At 53.1% G+C, this 15,749-nt stretch overlaps 1 protein-coding gene across 2 annotated transcripts; it reads right to left on the bottom strand.

Annotated features, from left to right (window-relative positions):
- Positions 1-4,338: 4,338 nt before the first annotated feature.
- Positions 4,339-15,431, bottom strand: SCNN1G (sodium channel epithelial 1 subunit gamma). Of its 2 annotated transcripts, XM_069029782.1 has the most exons (13): positions 15,343-15,431; positions 14,823-15,147; positions 13,760-14,054; positions 13,146-13,339; positions 12,651-12,754; positions 12,012-12,175; positions 9,214-9,312; positions 7,912-8,029; positions 7,351-7,429; positions 7,215-7,272; positions 6,797-6,858; positions 6,527-6,602; positions 4,339-6,116 (listed from the first exon to the last, which is right to left on the bottom strand). In XM_069029782.1, the coding sequence occupies exons 1-13, from the start codon at positions 15,371-15,373 to the stop codon at positions 5,727-5,729; spliced, it is 1,995 nt and encodes a 664-aa protein (XP_068885883.1). In that variant the 5' UTR covers positions 15,374-15,431; the 3' UTR covers positions 4,339-5,726. The 2 variants fall into 2 exon arrangements, with proteins under 2 accessions (XP_068885883.1, XP_068885882.1); XM_069029781.1 differs by having other exon boundaries at positions 14,823-15,410.
- Positions 15,432-15,749: the final 318 nt, after the last annotated feature.

The raw sequence follows: 15,749 nt of genomic DNA, 5'->3' as shown, positions 1-15,749 counted from the left end.
GTCCAGTCCCCTGGATGCCTCCCGGATGCCCTGGTGCAGGCCAGAGAGTGCCAACGTGACTCCAGCAGGATGCAGCAATGTAAAGGTGCCCTGGGCTGGTGTTTTATGGTCCTCTCCCATCTTCTGGGGCAAATGTGAACTATTTTGAGACTGATGACATTTTATAACAAGACCAGAGCTGATTTATAACAAGACCAGGAGTGATTACCTGTGTGTACCCAGGGGAACAGCTTGTACCGTCCAGGACTCGTTATGTAAACTTGGGTGAGAAGGTCTTAAAACCCAGAAGGAAGGTACTGGAGTGAGAGGCGTTGTGACAACAGGGTGATTCACCCTGGCTCCAGCCGGCTCCCACCTCCGCTGTGTTCTGGGTGATCACATCCTGCCAGGACTGCAGTGCGCTCTGTTGCAGGTGAATAAATATAGGGAACACATGTTTTAATCCATAGAAACACATTTAGACAAAGCACATGAGTGGAAGAGAGATGTGACCCCGTATCCCATACCCCATACCTGGTGCTGGATGGGGCCGGACTGCCCGGGTTTACGGGTTGGGGTTGGGTTTTTCTCACTCAGCCCCACAGAGTGTCCCCTCCTGTACTTCGTATCTCACTGCTTTGGGAACACTGTCAATGGCAAGGCTGCCAGGGTCTCAGTGCCACCATAGTCCTGAGGGGATCACGTGGAGAGCTGTGCAGGGCTGGCAGCCCACCTGCATGCCCAACAGTGAGGGGGGCTCAGGTCCCAACAGGGTACAGCTCCCACTCAGCTCCTTCTGGAAGGGAACCTGAGGTAGAAGTGTAAGACTGGGAGGGACAAGGCAGTGCAGGAGTGTTACAGGAAAGTGCCAAGGCTTGGGTGAAGATTCCAGAGGACAGAGAGGCAGGAACACTATGTCCACAGCCCCGGGGCCAGGTGTGTCTCCCGGTTTACACCTCAGGCTGTGTTACAGCCAGGCCAGGGAGCAGGTACGGCTGCAGGTCAGCATCCCAATCCCATAGCTGTCTGTGCCGGGGCCGAAGGGGAGAGCCCTGGTGCAGTGTGGCTGCAGGGACAAGGACAGGAAGAGCCCCTGCCCTTCACCACCACTGCCCCCAGTGCCTCCACCACCAACCCCAGTTCCCCAGGGCCAGGTCATCCTGAGTCCACACTGCTCTGGAGAGGGATGGACAGCTAAATGGGATGAGTGAGAGCCGGGCCCAGCGCTGCCACAGCTGGAGTGGCACAGCAGGTTTCAGTCCAGTGTCTTGGATGGGAATGCCCAGGCTGGCCTGGGGTTTCTGCTCCCCCTCATCGCCTTGGGCACCGGTCTCACTCAGTCTCATTCCAGCATGTGCCGTGCCCAGCGCTGTTGCAGCGTGTGCCAGCGGCAGTGTGGGCAGCTGGCGAGGGCTCCGCATGTCCCGGCCCGTCCTGTTCGCAGGGAGACGCCGGCATCGGGATTAGTGCTGGGGCCGTGTCACGGCACGTCACTGTGCAGGCAGCTGTGGGTCAAACCGTGACTCACGCTGCCTGGAACTGCTTCGGTGCTGCCACTGCTCCCCTGCCACAGCTTGGCCTTGGCAGGGGATGCTCCAGCTGCTGGAAAATGCTTCCAAAGTGCTGAGCACAGGCCAGGCTGGTGGGGATGGCTCAGACCAGCTGTCCGGTGTGAGGAACTGCTCCGGCGCTGCCCAATTCCGGTGCCGGCTCACCCTGTCCTGAAGGGGAAGGGGTAAAACTGAACCGTCCACACTGTCCAGTCGCGTTTGGTCTCCCCAGAGCTGGGCTTGAGCACAAGAGGCTCAGGGCCTGGACAGATTTTCCATAGGCATGTGCTGGAGATGCCTTTCCCCAGCCCAGCCCCATTTACATTAATGAGGCATTTAACTCCCAAACCTGTTTGTGGACCACTGGATGTCACCTCTCTGGAAGGGGCCTGGGCAGTTTTTAACCCTGTCGGTGCTGCCTGGCTGCATCTACTGGGAGCAGCTTTGGGCAGCTGCCTCTTCCTTCCACTCTGAGGGAGGTTGGGGTCACTCCTCCAGGCTGACACCCCCACGCTGGCAGGTTTCTGCCATCCAGAAAATCTCTGTGCAGCTGGATTTTCCTCCTCTTCAGCCACTTTCCCCCACAGCTCCTCCATCACCTCCGGCTTTCTCCCCTCTGGCAGTGGCTGCTGCGGGAGCTGCGGAGGAGCAGAGCGAGGTTCTCCTGCTGTGTCTCCTCTCCTCGAAGGGCCGGTCCCGGTGTGCCGGCAGCCTTTCCCCTGAGTCACCAGCACCTGCTGCCGCAGGTTTGTTTCAACACCTCTCCCCAGCCTGTCCCTTGCCAAGGCAGTGCCGTGCCTGCGATGCTGCCTGCACCTTCACTGTGTTTTCAGGTACGGCAGCTGCTCCCTGCAACCGTGGGGTGCCATGAAGCTGAAGCTGTGGGTCTGTGGGTCTGGGGTCATTGTCATCCCTGCCCAAGAGCTGGGCACTGTGGCTGCAGCTGTATCTCGGGGCTGGGAGGCAAGCGAGGACTGCTGTGAGTGGGGGGCTGCTGGCAGGTGAGGGGCTGCCTGACCAGGGCTGGCTGGGCTCCCACCGCTTGCCATGGGCTCCTGGGAACACTGTCCCATGACAGGAGAGTGGATTTCCAACCTGACCCTGGAGCCACAGTGGTGGAAGAGGTGATGTTGCTGAACCATGATTTTACAGCCTGTTGTTCCCATAAACTCCAAGCTGAGTTTCTCAGACACTTCGGGTTTATGATGTTTAGCGTGTGCCAGTCCTGATTCTCGGACTGTCCCCAGTGGTTTTCTGTGTTTGAGGTGACTCAGGAGTTCAGCACAGTTCAGTGTTTAACTCACAATGAAGTAAAGCATTTCTGTAGCTCCGTGGCTCTCTGCCTTCTGAGGATTATTCATACACGGAGAAAAGGTGCTGCACCTGCCCGAGAGTAACTGCAAACAGCACCTGCAGAGCACCTGTGCTTTTCCAAAGAATTTAAAGCAAGTGTTCTCCCAAAAAAGCACCTGTCAGGACACATATCCTGGGATTTCAGTGGGAGAGCCATGACATTCCTGCTGCTGTGGACTGCTACAGGTCAGCAGCCTTGTTCTCCATCAAAGGATATTCCCCTTATTGGATCTGCCGTTCTTGGTATAAAGTCTGCTTTTGCGCAGGGTTGGCCCCACTCTGTTTATTTTCCAAGGTTTTGTTTTGCTCTGGAGAGGCTTTAGAAACATAAACCCCTCATCCATCCCAATCTGTGCCAGCTGCCAGTCCATGGAGCCAGGTGTGGGGGGTTCCCTCCTGTCAGGGGGCTGTTTGCATGATTAGTGCTTGTTGATTTAACCCACTATGAGGGCTGTAGTAGGTGGGTAGAGGTGTTTGAGCATCCTGAGGGGAGCAGGAAACCTAGTGGGCAGCTCAGCAGTGTGGAAGGAGCTGTACCTGCACTAAACTGAGCTTTGGCAGCCTTTCCTTAGCACTGCCTGTGGCAGCTGTGAGCAAACCCTGTGGAGAGCTGTGGTCTCTTAGGTGCTGCTGCACACACGGGTACAGATGTGGAGTGGAAGAACTGTGGCATGACCACTTTGTGATGTTTGCTTGCTTTCCCGGGGAGGTGAGCCCTCCAATATGTTCCCTGTGGGAGATGGAGTCAGCTGACCCCTCTGTGTTGGAAGGTAGGTCCTCAGTCAGGTGTAGTGGAGCCAAACCAGCTCCTGTGCAAGCACCACCAAGCTGGCACGGATGGAGTTTGTGGTGAGGTGCTCCTTAGCTCTGGACTTTGCTGTTACTCCTGCCCCTGCTGTAGTGGGGACAGCTCGTGCCTGTAAGACCGAGGGGAGGTGGGGCTCCCTGGGCTGCTCTGTTCTGCTGTAGGTCTGTTCTGCCACAGCTGTCCATGGGGCAGGATTGTCATGATGAGTGTTGATGCTGTTAAGAGGTGATGGGGATGAGCCATGGCTGGTCCAGAGCACCTCTCTCACTGCTGGAGCAGGGGCTGAAGTAGATCTGGTTCTCACTTTTCCTGTGGCCTCCAAGGGACCACTCAGGTGTGGAGCTGTCTGGGGACACCTGAAGTTCCAGTGGTTTTGGTCCCTTGCTGGTTAACATTACTTTCTGAAAGGTCTGTTCTCTGTGTTTCTGCTTGCACCCCATGTTCCTCCTGCCTGCTCCTGAGCTGGGTCCCACAGCACACCCCTGCTCCATCTCTGCTGAGGGGCTTGGGGCACCTGGCTGGGGGGCTTGGCCCTGCTGAGAACCCACAGCCCCTGGGCAGGCAGGGACAAGTTCCCTCAGCTCTCAGGATGCCTGCAGGGAACTAACTCATATAGAATTGATTTAAAAACAAAAAAGTGCAAAGCAGTTACTCAAAAATATATCTTTATTTTTTCAGTTTATCATCTATTTAAATAATTCAGTTAAAATATGTTTTATTGCACATTAAAGAACCTTCCTGGATTCTTGCTGATCTATACAAAATAAGCTCATAGAGAAAGGAAAGGAGTCTTCTACTCAGACACCCCTCTCATGCTCTGAATCTCTCTGGCTCTATAGACCACAACAGCTGGTGTGGAGTGGGCTCTGCTCATCTACACCGGGTGTTGAAGGCAGCAGAGAACGGGCTGTGGCAGGAGGGAGCTGGGTGCAGGACAGGGAGCCCAGGAAAGGGCACGGCCGGGTGCCCCCACGAGCACTCACGGCTCTGTGGGCACAGGCAGCAGCCCCTGGCCCATGGTGGGGGTCAGGGCAGTGGAAACACACAGGAGGTAAAATGTGGATGCTGACACTGCTCTGTGGATTGGAGAGGTTGGGGGCAAGCTGGATGAGGTACAGGTGGGGTGAGACATCCTCCAGGCCTTGCCAGCTCCAGGGCAGGCAGGTGGGGAACTGGGTGGCTACAGGAGGAAGTCTTTGCCTGGGGTTGAGCAGGAGAAGGGCAGCCACCCAGCTCTCTGTGAGGCTTCTGGGAAGTCATTTAACAAGCTCCTTGGAAGTTATGTTTAAAGGCTGGCTGAGTGATGCGGAATGGAACAAGCTTGCAGAGGATGCACTTCATTACTGTGCTCCAAATTGGATTTCATGCCCTTTCAGATGATTCTTTGGGGATGACTTGGGCTTTCCTACCCCAGCTGTGTAGTAACTTGCTCTAGAAGCACATTTCTGGTTGTCCTGGTTTTTCATCTCACAAGAAAGAGCTCCTCAGGCCACCACTGGAATCAAGTTTCTAATGAAAATTCAAGTGAGAGCTTTCCTTTTATGCTCTTTTGTGCTTTACCCAAGCCTCTGTCATGCCCTTCCTACAAATGCCATGCTAGATTCCTGACAGCCTGGGTTTTTTCCCCCCCGCAAGTCCAGCCACACAGCAGAGAGTAATTAGTGTTAATGCTCAATGTGGCATCAATCTGCTGCTGTGGAGCAATTCCTGCCCACATGCAATGGGGTGTGTGCAGCTGGTGGCTAATGCGTGCCTTTGCCTGGTGAGACATCCCAGCTTAGTACCACATCCTGCTCCAGCCATCTCCTGCCATCATTAACTCGAGAATTGATGTTGCTTGAAGCTCCTAATGTCTCTGAGCCCTTGACTTTTGTGTCTGAGCTTTGCTCAGGGCAGCTTTGACTGCCAGTTCAATCCCTGAGTAAGGGTCTGACCTGACAGCCCTTCAGTGCTTGTCTGGATCTGTGCCTTTCACCCCTGGACATGTGGGTCCAGCACCCACCTCTTTGGGCACATGGGTGGGTGGGGGACAAGTGTCAGTGCTGGCCGAGCTCCAGCGTGTCAGGCAGCTGCTCTGTGAAGGCAGTCTCAAGGCGCAAAGTGCTGTAATTGGGGGGGGGAGTCCTGGGCAGGGGGCCGTCCTGGGGCAGTGGCAGGCGCAGGGCGGTGGTGAAGGTGGGCAGGTCCTCGTCGATGCACACGGGGTTGTCGTGGCCCTGCCTCTCCACGTCGCTGGCCTGCGGAGCCTTCCCCGAGCTGCCCCGCTTGCGGTCGTTCCACCACTTCTTTGCCTTTTGCCACTGGCGCCGCATGACGATGGAGAGCGAGTCGATGAAGAAGACCTCAACGATCTCAATGACACAGACGACTGAGCAGCTCATCCAGAGGCCCAGCTGGCCCCCAAAGTTGGACAGAAGAATGACAAGCTGGAAGAGCAGAGCGCACAAGGTTATGGTCTGTAATGGGCACGTGTCCATGGAGCTGCTACAGCAGGTAGGGAGACCGAGCCAGGGCACCCAGGGCTTGCCGAGCATTCCCAAATGCAGTGGGTCTATCTCTGCTGTTGTTCTCTCTGGCTCTGCTTCAGGAGGAGCTTGGAGCTGAGCTTGCTGCGGGCAGCCTGCAGGCTGCCCCTGCACGGAGCTCAGGGCTGGACAGGCAGAGACGTGGCCCCAGATAAGGGCTGGAAAGGGCAGGACCAGCCCAGAGGTGCATATCTGAGATCAGCTTCCTGCCCATGTGGGATTGCTCCCCTGGGCAGGTGAAAGCTTCCAGCCTGTGTGGGACGAAGCGCTGCATCTCCCGGGGTTGAGCAGGGACCAGCATGCTCACTCACCGTGTTGGCAGGATTCTCCGAAATGAATCTCTCGTTCAGGTCCTTGTAAAACACCATGAGGTTGGCGAGGTCTGTCCTGGGGAAGAAGGAGGCATGCAGAGGGTTTAGTAAAACAATAACATGAAACATACTGAAAAACTATGCAAATAACCAGTTGGACCAGTAGGGCTGGGCTGCTCCAAGGGAGCTTTTTCCCCAATTGCCATCATTAGGGCTGCCGAGATCATATCAGAGCTGAAGGTGCAGGGCAGGAACACACAGGGGACTTACTTGTTCAGCTTCTTGTTGAGTTTTTGCCCTTTGTCCCAAGAGAGAACTCGGAGCATCCAGTCCTGGAGAAATGAGAGAGAAATGAGAGACAGAAAATGCTACTCTAGCTGCAGGTACTTGTGCAGAGGCCCTTGGGAAGGGACTCACGCTCCACACCTCCTTGGGCTAGTATGGGTACCAGAACTGAGTGTGTGACAGGCCAGCTGATCCTAAGGGGATCTCCCAAGACAAATTTCAGTTTAATTATGAACTCCTGGAGGGGAAGCCATGAGCTGGAAACTACAGACCAATCTCTGGGAGCAGCATCACTGAATGCCACTGACTACCCCAGGGCCTCCTGCTTTTGTGCTGAACCTCTGGGGTTACTCAGTGCCTTGTGCTAGGCTGCTGTTCTGGTGGAGTGCAATTGGGGACTGACCTCTGACACGGTGGATGGCCACTGGGCAATGCTGGTGGTGAGCGCCCACTCCTTGAAGCTGCAGAGAGAGGCAGGATGTCACTTGTGAGCTCCGACTCCCACGCACACTTTACCTCTGGCTGTGGCAAGGACTCACCTGCAGGCATCTTTGCAGATCTGCTGGCAGCCCAGCTGCTCCTTCACAAACTTTTCGTGCAGTCTGTAGTAGCAGTACACTGCAGGGGAGGAGCAGCATGTGTGTGAGAAGCCAGAAAGGAAACCTGCTACCTGGGCTGCAGTGGGGCATCTGGGGTGTAGGTGGCCTTTGTGGCCATCACCATGGTGGGGATAAAAAGATTTACCCTATAAATATTGCAAAAGACTCTTGAGAAGTGGCTGTCACTTGATATAGGCATGAAAACTGCCACACCTGGTCAAGCCCTCCACTCAACTGTTCTGTGGTGGGCACAGGTGACAAGCCATCAGGGCAAGTTTCACAAACCAGTCAGTGTGAGCAAGGGAAGCACTTTTGGCTCTGGGTGTGGGGGCTTAAGTGGGTTAGGGCAGATTTTCCTCATCCCAGCATGCTGGGGGTGCAGCAGCTGTGACAGGGACACTGGGGGTGCTGGGTACAGGGGGCTGTGGGACGGGTTGGCACTGCAGGGGACAGGGCTGGCAGCTGAGGTGTGTGCAGTGCCAGAGGTGTTTCAATACTCACTCCAGTTTGGGTTCTTCTTGTAGTTGCAGTACTCGGCCCCAGCGGGCAAGGGCTGTGCGTACTGGGCGCAGCCGCACGACTGCACCATGGCCTTCTGGAAGCAGGAGTGCAGGCAGATCTAGGGAGAAAAAACAGAGCTGGGGGCTAAGAGGCAGCACCAAGGCCCAGGCTCCTGTGCACCTAAAAAAATCCTGCTTATGGCAACAGCAGTGGGATGGGAACCCTGTTTCCTCGAGCCTTCAGGCTCTGCTGTGAGCGAATACACTCACAAAGGTGTCAGAAAGTGCCGTGGAGGGTTGAGGCTCTAGTGCAAGAAATAAGAATATAACAATCTCTGAGGATTACATATATGGAGGTTCTATGAATGCCCCCACTTCCTCTACAGCCACCAAAAGCTTCAGTGTTGCAGTTGCTCTTTACAGAGTCAAGGAGAGGGTTTTAGGCCTGCCATGGCACGTGGCCCATGAATCACTAACTAGGTGTGGGAAGTGACTCACAGCAGCAAACCTTCACAGCTTCCACCAAACCCTGCTGGTGCCTACTGGGAGAGGTGAAGCTGTGAGGATTAACAAGGCAGCAGAGCTGTGGTTTGTGCTAAAATACTGGGACGTGCAGGAACTGAACTCCTCTTTGAAATCCCAGTCAAGCCTCTTGGTCCCAGTCCTCCTGAGCACTGAGTTTCGGTGAAGTACTGTTATTAAAAACCTGAGATAATGTCTGGGTGATCCTACCTGGCACTACATCACAGCAGATTTCATATGCCCCATAAAATACAAATTCAGCCTAGACCTGGGCTTTGCAGCAGGCAGCAGCTAATGTAAGTACAATTCTTCAAGTGGAGAGTGCCAGAACAACTGACACTCTCCAAGAGGACCCAATTACAGAAACCATGCAAAATTAGTGGAAACTTACTCTGTAAACAAACATCCTGCTATCTGGATACTGATTAGATGGTTTCTGTTATTCTTGGAGTCCTAAAGGTCACAATTTCTGGCTTCAAGGGTTACTAAGCTGCAAGCTTTACTTGGCCAATATTTTCCAGTCTCCCATTGCTTGAAAATTGCCTAATGAGCTCATGTTCTTTCTTTATCTAACAGGGTGCCTGAGGGAACTTCAAACAGCAACCACTTAGGAATAAAAGTTGGATCTTAAGAAGCGCCGTGGCATTTTACATCAGCGGTTAAAGCAACAACCCTGTGCCCAGACTGTTCCCAGTCTTGGGTCCTGAACCACAGACTGTTATAAAGCTTTTTATACAGGTAGTTTTCAAGCAACTGATAAACCCAAGTGTAATGGCTTTACCTGGAGTGAGTAGCTCTTGTTATAGAGATTTTCCACGGGTATGTCAGCTCCTGTCTCTGTGCAGTCACTGTAGGGTTTGCTCAGCTTGCGAGACCGAGTCTGAGAACCAGAAAAGAACAAAACTTGGATTTTGGGAGTTCACAGAAAAACCAAAGGATTCAGCGACACTTTATCCCAACTCTGAAACTGTAAGTGATAAGGCAGCTTTGAATAGAATGTTTACCTTTTGCTATCTAAAATTATTTGTCAATCCCTTGTCAAAACAAGGGGTTTTTTGTGTCTAATATCCATTTCCCAAAAAACTCTTCTGGTGGCATTCTCTACTGTCTTCCTTGAAACCTTCTGCAGGACTGCAAGATGGTATAATCATAGCAGTGAAGACTTTTCAAAGCAGAGTAATCCATATGCATGTTCTCTCCTAGTCTTAGAGGCTGTGCATCGTTTACCCTGAATGTCTGTGTTCTGAGGGACAACAGTTGTTGGATGGGGGTTTTAGGTTATTTTCTGTGAGGATTCCCACCTGCCTGAGCTGTTGTTGCACTGCCTGCTCCTGTGCCATGGGTAAACAGCACTTGAGGCTCCACTAGTGCTCAACAGCACCTCTCTGAATCCACTCTAAATCAGATGTTTGTGTCTCCCTCAAACCTTTTTTCAGGTGCTGCTTTGACCCTTCCTCTCAAATGCTAATGACTTTTCCTGTTCGGCAATCTCTGCCCAGAGCAAAGAGCTCTGACATGCCAAGTCTGTGCCTGCAAGCCCTGTGAAACCAGGGCTGGGAGCCCTCAAATTCCTGAGATCTGATTCCAGCTCCATTGCCCACTTCCTGCAGACTGCCTTACCTCCCTCAGCCCTTGCTATCTTTCCACAGTAATTATCCACCTCACAATAGAGTGGCCTGAAACCACAAGAAACATCCATTTAAGAATCCATTCATCTGTTTTTCTCTACAGAGTTTAAAATTAGAATTAAAAATTCTGTACAAAGGATCAGTTTAGCAGGAACTTAGGCACTGAATGTAGCTCCTGAGGCCACACCTGACAGGAGCATACCTCACCACTTTGTCTGCAGCAAGAGAAGGCTCTGGGCCAGTATGGTGCAAGTCAGCACTTTTAGAGATGCTCAAATCTGTCTTTGGAAGGAAAGATGGGATTTAAGTACTAGAGATGCATTACTTCTGAAAACTGACTGAAACCAGCTTTTAAATTCCACATACAATGTAGTGCCAAAACACAGCCTCAGTCTGCTCCTGGGGCTCCAACAGATGATTGATCCTTTGTATAGAATTATTTTGTCATGCTTTATGCTCCTACAAAAGCTTACTTGTTCCTTCAGGTACTGAAATAATTTCCAAACTAAATATTTAACTAAAGCACTGTAACTCTAACCAAGCAATGCCTTGTTTGCATTCCAAACATCTTGGAATATTTTTGGAGGTGGGGGGCAGTCCTAGTCCCCAGCAGAAAGCCATGAGCAATAATCAGACATTGATGCTGTGTTCAGAGCCCATCGAGCAGCACCGTGTGGGACACGCCTGCTGTGTCCTCCTCTGTGACCTTGGATGTGGGACAAGGACTGATCTGGCACCTCGGTGCTGCAGCCCTGTCCTGATAATCCTGACCCCCCACCACTCAGCAGGCTCTCTGGAGTTGTCCTTTCTCAGCAGGACAGTGACCCCCAGCTTTTGTTCTGAGACCAGAAATTGTGTCCAGCTTCTATTTTGGCTGCCTCATTAGGATGCAATTGGATCTCTTCCTCATGACAAATCTCTCAAATACAGACACTAAGATGTGCCAAATCTTGTTTTTTTATACTATAGCAACAGTCCAAACCGATTGTGCTAGAAACATATTACATTAAATATTGAGACTGCCTTCAGTGACTGTCTCTGTACGGTGTGACAGCCTTGTGAGACTTTTCATACTCACACCATCCTGGTTTCCAAAACCTCTCAGTCACGTTTGACTAAGGAGTTGTTGCCACCGTTTTCCAGGCAGCTGGAAGACAGTTAACTATTTGCATTTTGTAAAGCATCAGCCCTCTTTTAATGTCTTTTCTAATGCAGGGCCTATCACACACCCAGATAAGCAGGATGGCTGATGCTCTGACCAGACCACCAGGAAGAAAGGCAGAGCTGAAGTGCTCACTTAACAGCCCATCCAGATGAAAGGGGACCTGGCACAGCTTTCGCTGCCTTGGGCCATACACTAAATGGGGAAATCGAGAGCTGCAGCTCTCCTTGCCCTTGCTCACAGCTGGCAAAAGCAAACCTGCTGCCCACGAGGGTGTTTTTACTGCTGGGATTGAGAGAACACCAGCAAAATGAGGCTTACATTCACACAACAGTTCAAAGGGTTGTGCTACTGCCTTGCCTAAGGACCTGACCCCAAACACGGGGACTCACAGCTCCAGCTCTGGCTCCTCTGCCCCAGGGACCCTCATGGGATGAAACTCACTGCTCATTGCTAAAGCCAAACGAGGCACTTGACAATGCATTTCTGTGGTTGTGGATTTTGCTGTGAAAACAAAACCAAAAATCCCCTGGAAAGCCAAGGGGTGGAAGAAAAGGGAGAACAAACAAGATCCCAGGCCAGTTGGATTTATAAAGACCTGATTTTCCCACAGCCTCTTTTGTTCAGAAAAGTGCTATCACAGGATTTCCCTCAGGGCACTTCAGCTGATGAGTGGGAGGTATTTAAAGGCCTTCCAGCTGCTGGCTCTCTGAAATCACCACATCAAGTTCCTATTTACAGCTGTACCAAGGCAAAAGTGCACCTGAAAAGCAGATTGTTGCTACTCACAAAGTGCATCCCTATGGAGGTGGCCGCTGCAGTCTCAATTTCTGTGCCAATGTCTTCAATGAAGGGATATTCGTTTTGATCGTGGACGATGATCTTGGCTCCTGTGGACGTCACCAGGAAGGGGTTGTAGTCTGCTTCATCGATGTACAGAACCACCTGCAATCCTGAACCACAGAGACAAGGCAGGAAGTTACACCAGGAGCCAGAACCACGTTTTCTGGTCAGGGAGGGCAGCACGGTTTATTTAATGTTATCTGGACTTAAGCAGAACTGTAACAGCTGAGCATAGCCTCTGCCCAGCCAGAGCAAGACACCTGCAGCCAGTAACATCCCTTGGCAGTACCAAGTACAGCAAACAATATCTGCTGAGAACGTGGCTGGAACTCATTTTAAAAAGTTATATAACTGGGCAGCAGTAATTTCAGCTGGAAAACATTAGTGATGCAATGATATTATCTGTATTCTCAGGCAAGAGTTTGCACTAGTTCAAACAGGCATTTCCCCAATCAGCCTGTACATCTACAGCCAACACATTGCTCATGCTCCAGCAGGATCCAGTTTGCTGAACCACTTGTTATCAAACAGTTCCTCTGGAAATCGCCCTGGAACACCACACGTGTGCAAACCACCCCCACTCACCGTACTCGCTGCCACCCGTGGAGGTGCTCAGGATGGTCCCGTTCTCGCCGCTGTTGAAGGTGTAGCAGTTGCCATGGAGGGGGTGATGGAAACGAGTGAAGTGCCTGGAAGAAATCGAATATCGTGACATTGTTCCCTGTAGTTCTGTCTGTGGGAGAAAGGCAGCACATTTGGGCTTTGGTTTTGACAGAGACAGACCAGGACTGCATGGGGTGTTTATTACTTCTTTTCAAGAAGTTTATTTTGCTGAAAAGTGTGGGTCTCTTTCTGAGTAACTTCAAACTACGTGGCAGTATGATCTAGTTTAATATATCAGGAGATGGAAACTTGAGGAAGTTTTAATGTGGGAATGGGAGTTGACAGCATGGGGGAGGCAGATTCACAGAACTAGCAGCGGCTCCTGCTGGAATTCAGCAAATACCAAATATTCCATTCCTACATATTATGGAGTTGGAAATAAGCTGTTAAGACAGCAGGAATTTTCTGTGCACTGACCTTTTGTCACAAGATAGGCCATCAAAGAAACATGTCAGTAGAAGGTCATCAGCAGAATAACTCAATTTTTCTTTAGTCTCCAGGGGAATTTGTGCCATGATGTTCATGTAATGCAGCTTGTACCACTCCTGGATAGCGTTAACACCCGAACTGAATGTGTACAGGGCACAGTCACTGCTGTTGTTTGCATCACACTGACAAGCACAAAGGGGAAAAAACATTTCAGATGGACTGATATCATGGATTCTACAAGGTATATCTGACAGTGTTTCTCTTCCACAGAAATAACCATGTATGAAGTTACAGTGGGCATCTAAGACCTTTTATTCAGGGCTAAGTGATATGACCACATATTTCAGGATCAAAAAAAACGTCATGGATAACACTGACTCTATTTGGGACCACTTCAGGAAGGTACTTCTCTTCCAGAGAACTGGAGATGAATCTGCAGCAGCCATGGAGGCTTGGGCAGAAGAGCAAACGGGGTGCTATTCCCCGCTGTGCACCACAAAGCCACCTGAGTGGGCAATAAAACCTACTGGAGGGACACTGACCCCCTACAGCCCTTTGCTGCCCCACAGGGAACTTCCTGGCCAGGGCACAGTGGCACTCACCAGCTGAAAGCCAATGATGTCATTGGAATCGCCTGAGTTCACGATGGACGAGTCCTTGTGAAAGACACTTCCCTCTATCTTCCTCTTCTGCCCACTGTGCAGGTCAGTCGCCATCCTTGGGAAGTCCTCGACCTTCAACAGAGGGATCTGTTGGAAGAACTCGCTCCCTGTGCTGTTCCACTCGTCCACCGACCGGCGCACCTTGGACTTGCCCTCAGAAAATCCATAGAAAGTTTCCAAAGCTTTTTTTGTCTCTTTGTCCAATTCAGATAAATATTCTTTCATGGCACTGTACCTGCATGGGAGACAACGTGACAGTGACATCCCATCCCACCTCACTGCCCAGCTGCATTGCTCTGCCTGCTGCACTGTGGATCCCATGGCTTGGGACAGAACTCCCAGTGGAGGTCTCACATCGATGAGGGCAGACACAGCTATGACCGTGGAGAGATCTTGGAGCAAGGACCACAGGAAGCAGAGCACACTGAACTACAGAGAAAGTTCTCCCAAGACTCTCAAGCTCCTCATGTTAGGAAGTCTGAAGAGGCAGAGTATGTGGAAATAAGAGTTCTGTATCTGTGAAGAGGCATCAAAGAGCTGTATCCCTGTGGGGAGTGGGGTGGGAATCTGGCAGCAGAACAGAGAGCAATGTAAAGCATGATTTGACAGGAGAAAAAGTATTGTTGATGGATCACGTCAAAATCTCCCATAAGGAAAGAAAGAAGCGAGAGGAGTGACAGATGTCCCCTTTCCATTCTTCAGGAGATGACGCTGTTTGTAGTCCTGGAACTCTGGTGCTGGGAAGAAAGGAATTTGAAGAGAGTCAAAGAGCTGACAGGGACTGTCTGGAGCAAAAACCAGCATGAACCGAGCTGAGGTCAGCAGGCAGTAATGAGGGGTGAGAGTGTAACCCACACAGCACACAGGTAGATGTGGCACACCAGGCGCCATAGAGGGAAAACACATGTTAGAGAAAATGCTGACAAGCAGCACCGGGACGAGCTCGGGAAGGAGTCTGGTGCTGTGCTGACCTCCCATCCTCCCCCCAGACCCCGGGTCTTACTTGTAGGGGTTGATGTTGCAGATGGTGACGGCGGGGAATGGCAGCTTCTGGAACTGGACGGTGACGGAGACCGAGGCGCTGTAGTAGTTCATGAGGAGCTCAGCACACTGCCAGAGGATGAGCCCCACGGCGCTGAGGGTCAGCAGGATCCAGAGCAGGCGGCGCAGGCGGCCGCGGGACACCACGATGCGGCGGCAGCCGTGGGTGTTGGTGTTGAGGCAGTACCAGCGCATCAGCTCGCTCAGCGTCGGCGCCTGCGGGCCGCGCACCGGCAGCGTCCGCTTCAGCCGCGCCGTGATCTTCTTACCGGGAGCCGTGGCGGCCGCTACGGGCGAACCGGGCACTGAGGGGGAGGCTGGGGGACGGGCGTCCGCCCACCGCCCTGCACCCCGCCACACCGCGACCGCAGGGTCCTGTCCCGCCCGGCCCCGTGGAGCCGGCACCCGGCATCCCACCCCTTTCCCGGTGTTTGATCCCCGGAACGGCCGTCTTGGGGGGGATCGCGCTTTCCGCGCCTCACCTCGGCCGCCCTCCGGGCCCGGCGGCGCCATGCTGCGCTCCCAGCCCCGGCGCCACTGCCGATGGGGCGGCGGGCGGCCGCCCCGGTACCTACCCCGCCACAGCCCCGCCCCGCCCCGGACCGCCCCGCCCCGCCCCGCCCCGCTCCACGGCCGCGCAGCGCCGCCCCACGGCAGCCGCCGGGGCTGCGCGGGGCTGGCCGGAGTAACGGGCCCGAGCGGGGCGGGCACGGCCGGGCGGGGCCCTCGGGAAGCGGCGGCGGCGCGCCCGGTGCCCCGCGCGGGGCCCGCGGAGGGGCGGGGCCGGGGGCGGAACCAGCGCGCGGGCCCGGCCAGGCGTGGCCTCGGGGCGGGGTCCGGCCCCGCCCTCCCGTGCCCGCGCCTCGCCAGCACCAAAGATGGCGGCGCT

Source organism: Aphelocoma coerulescens, chromosome 14 (genome assembly GCF_041296385.1).
Source record: "Aphelocoma coerulescens isolate FSJ_1873_10779 chromosome 14, UR_Acoe_1.0, whole genome shotgun sequence".
NCBI lineage: Eukaryota > Metazoa > Chordata > Aves > Passeriformes > Corvidae > Aphelocoma > Aphelocoma coerulescens.
The sequence above is the reverse complement of the archived record's forward strand: the minus strand, read 5'-3'. Positions and strand labels throughout refer to the sequence as shown.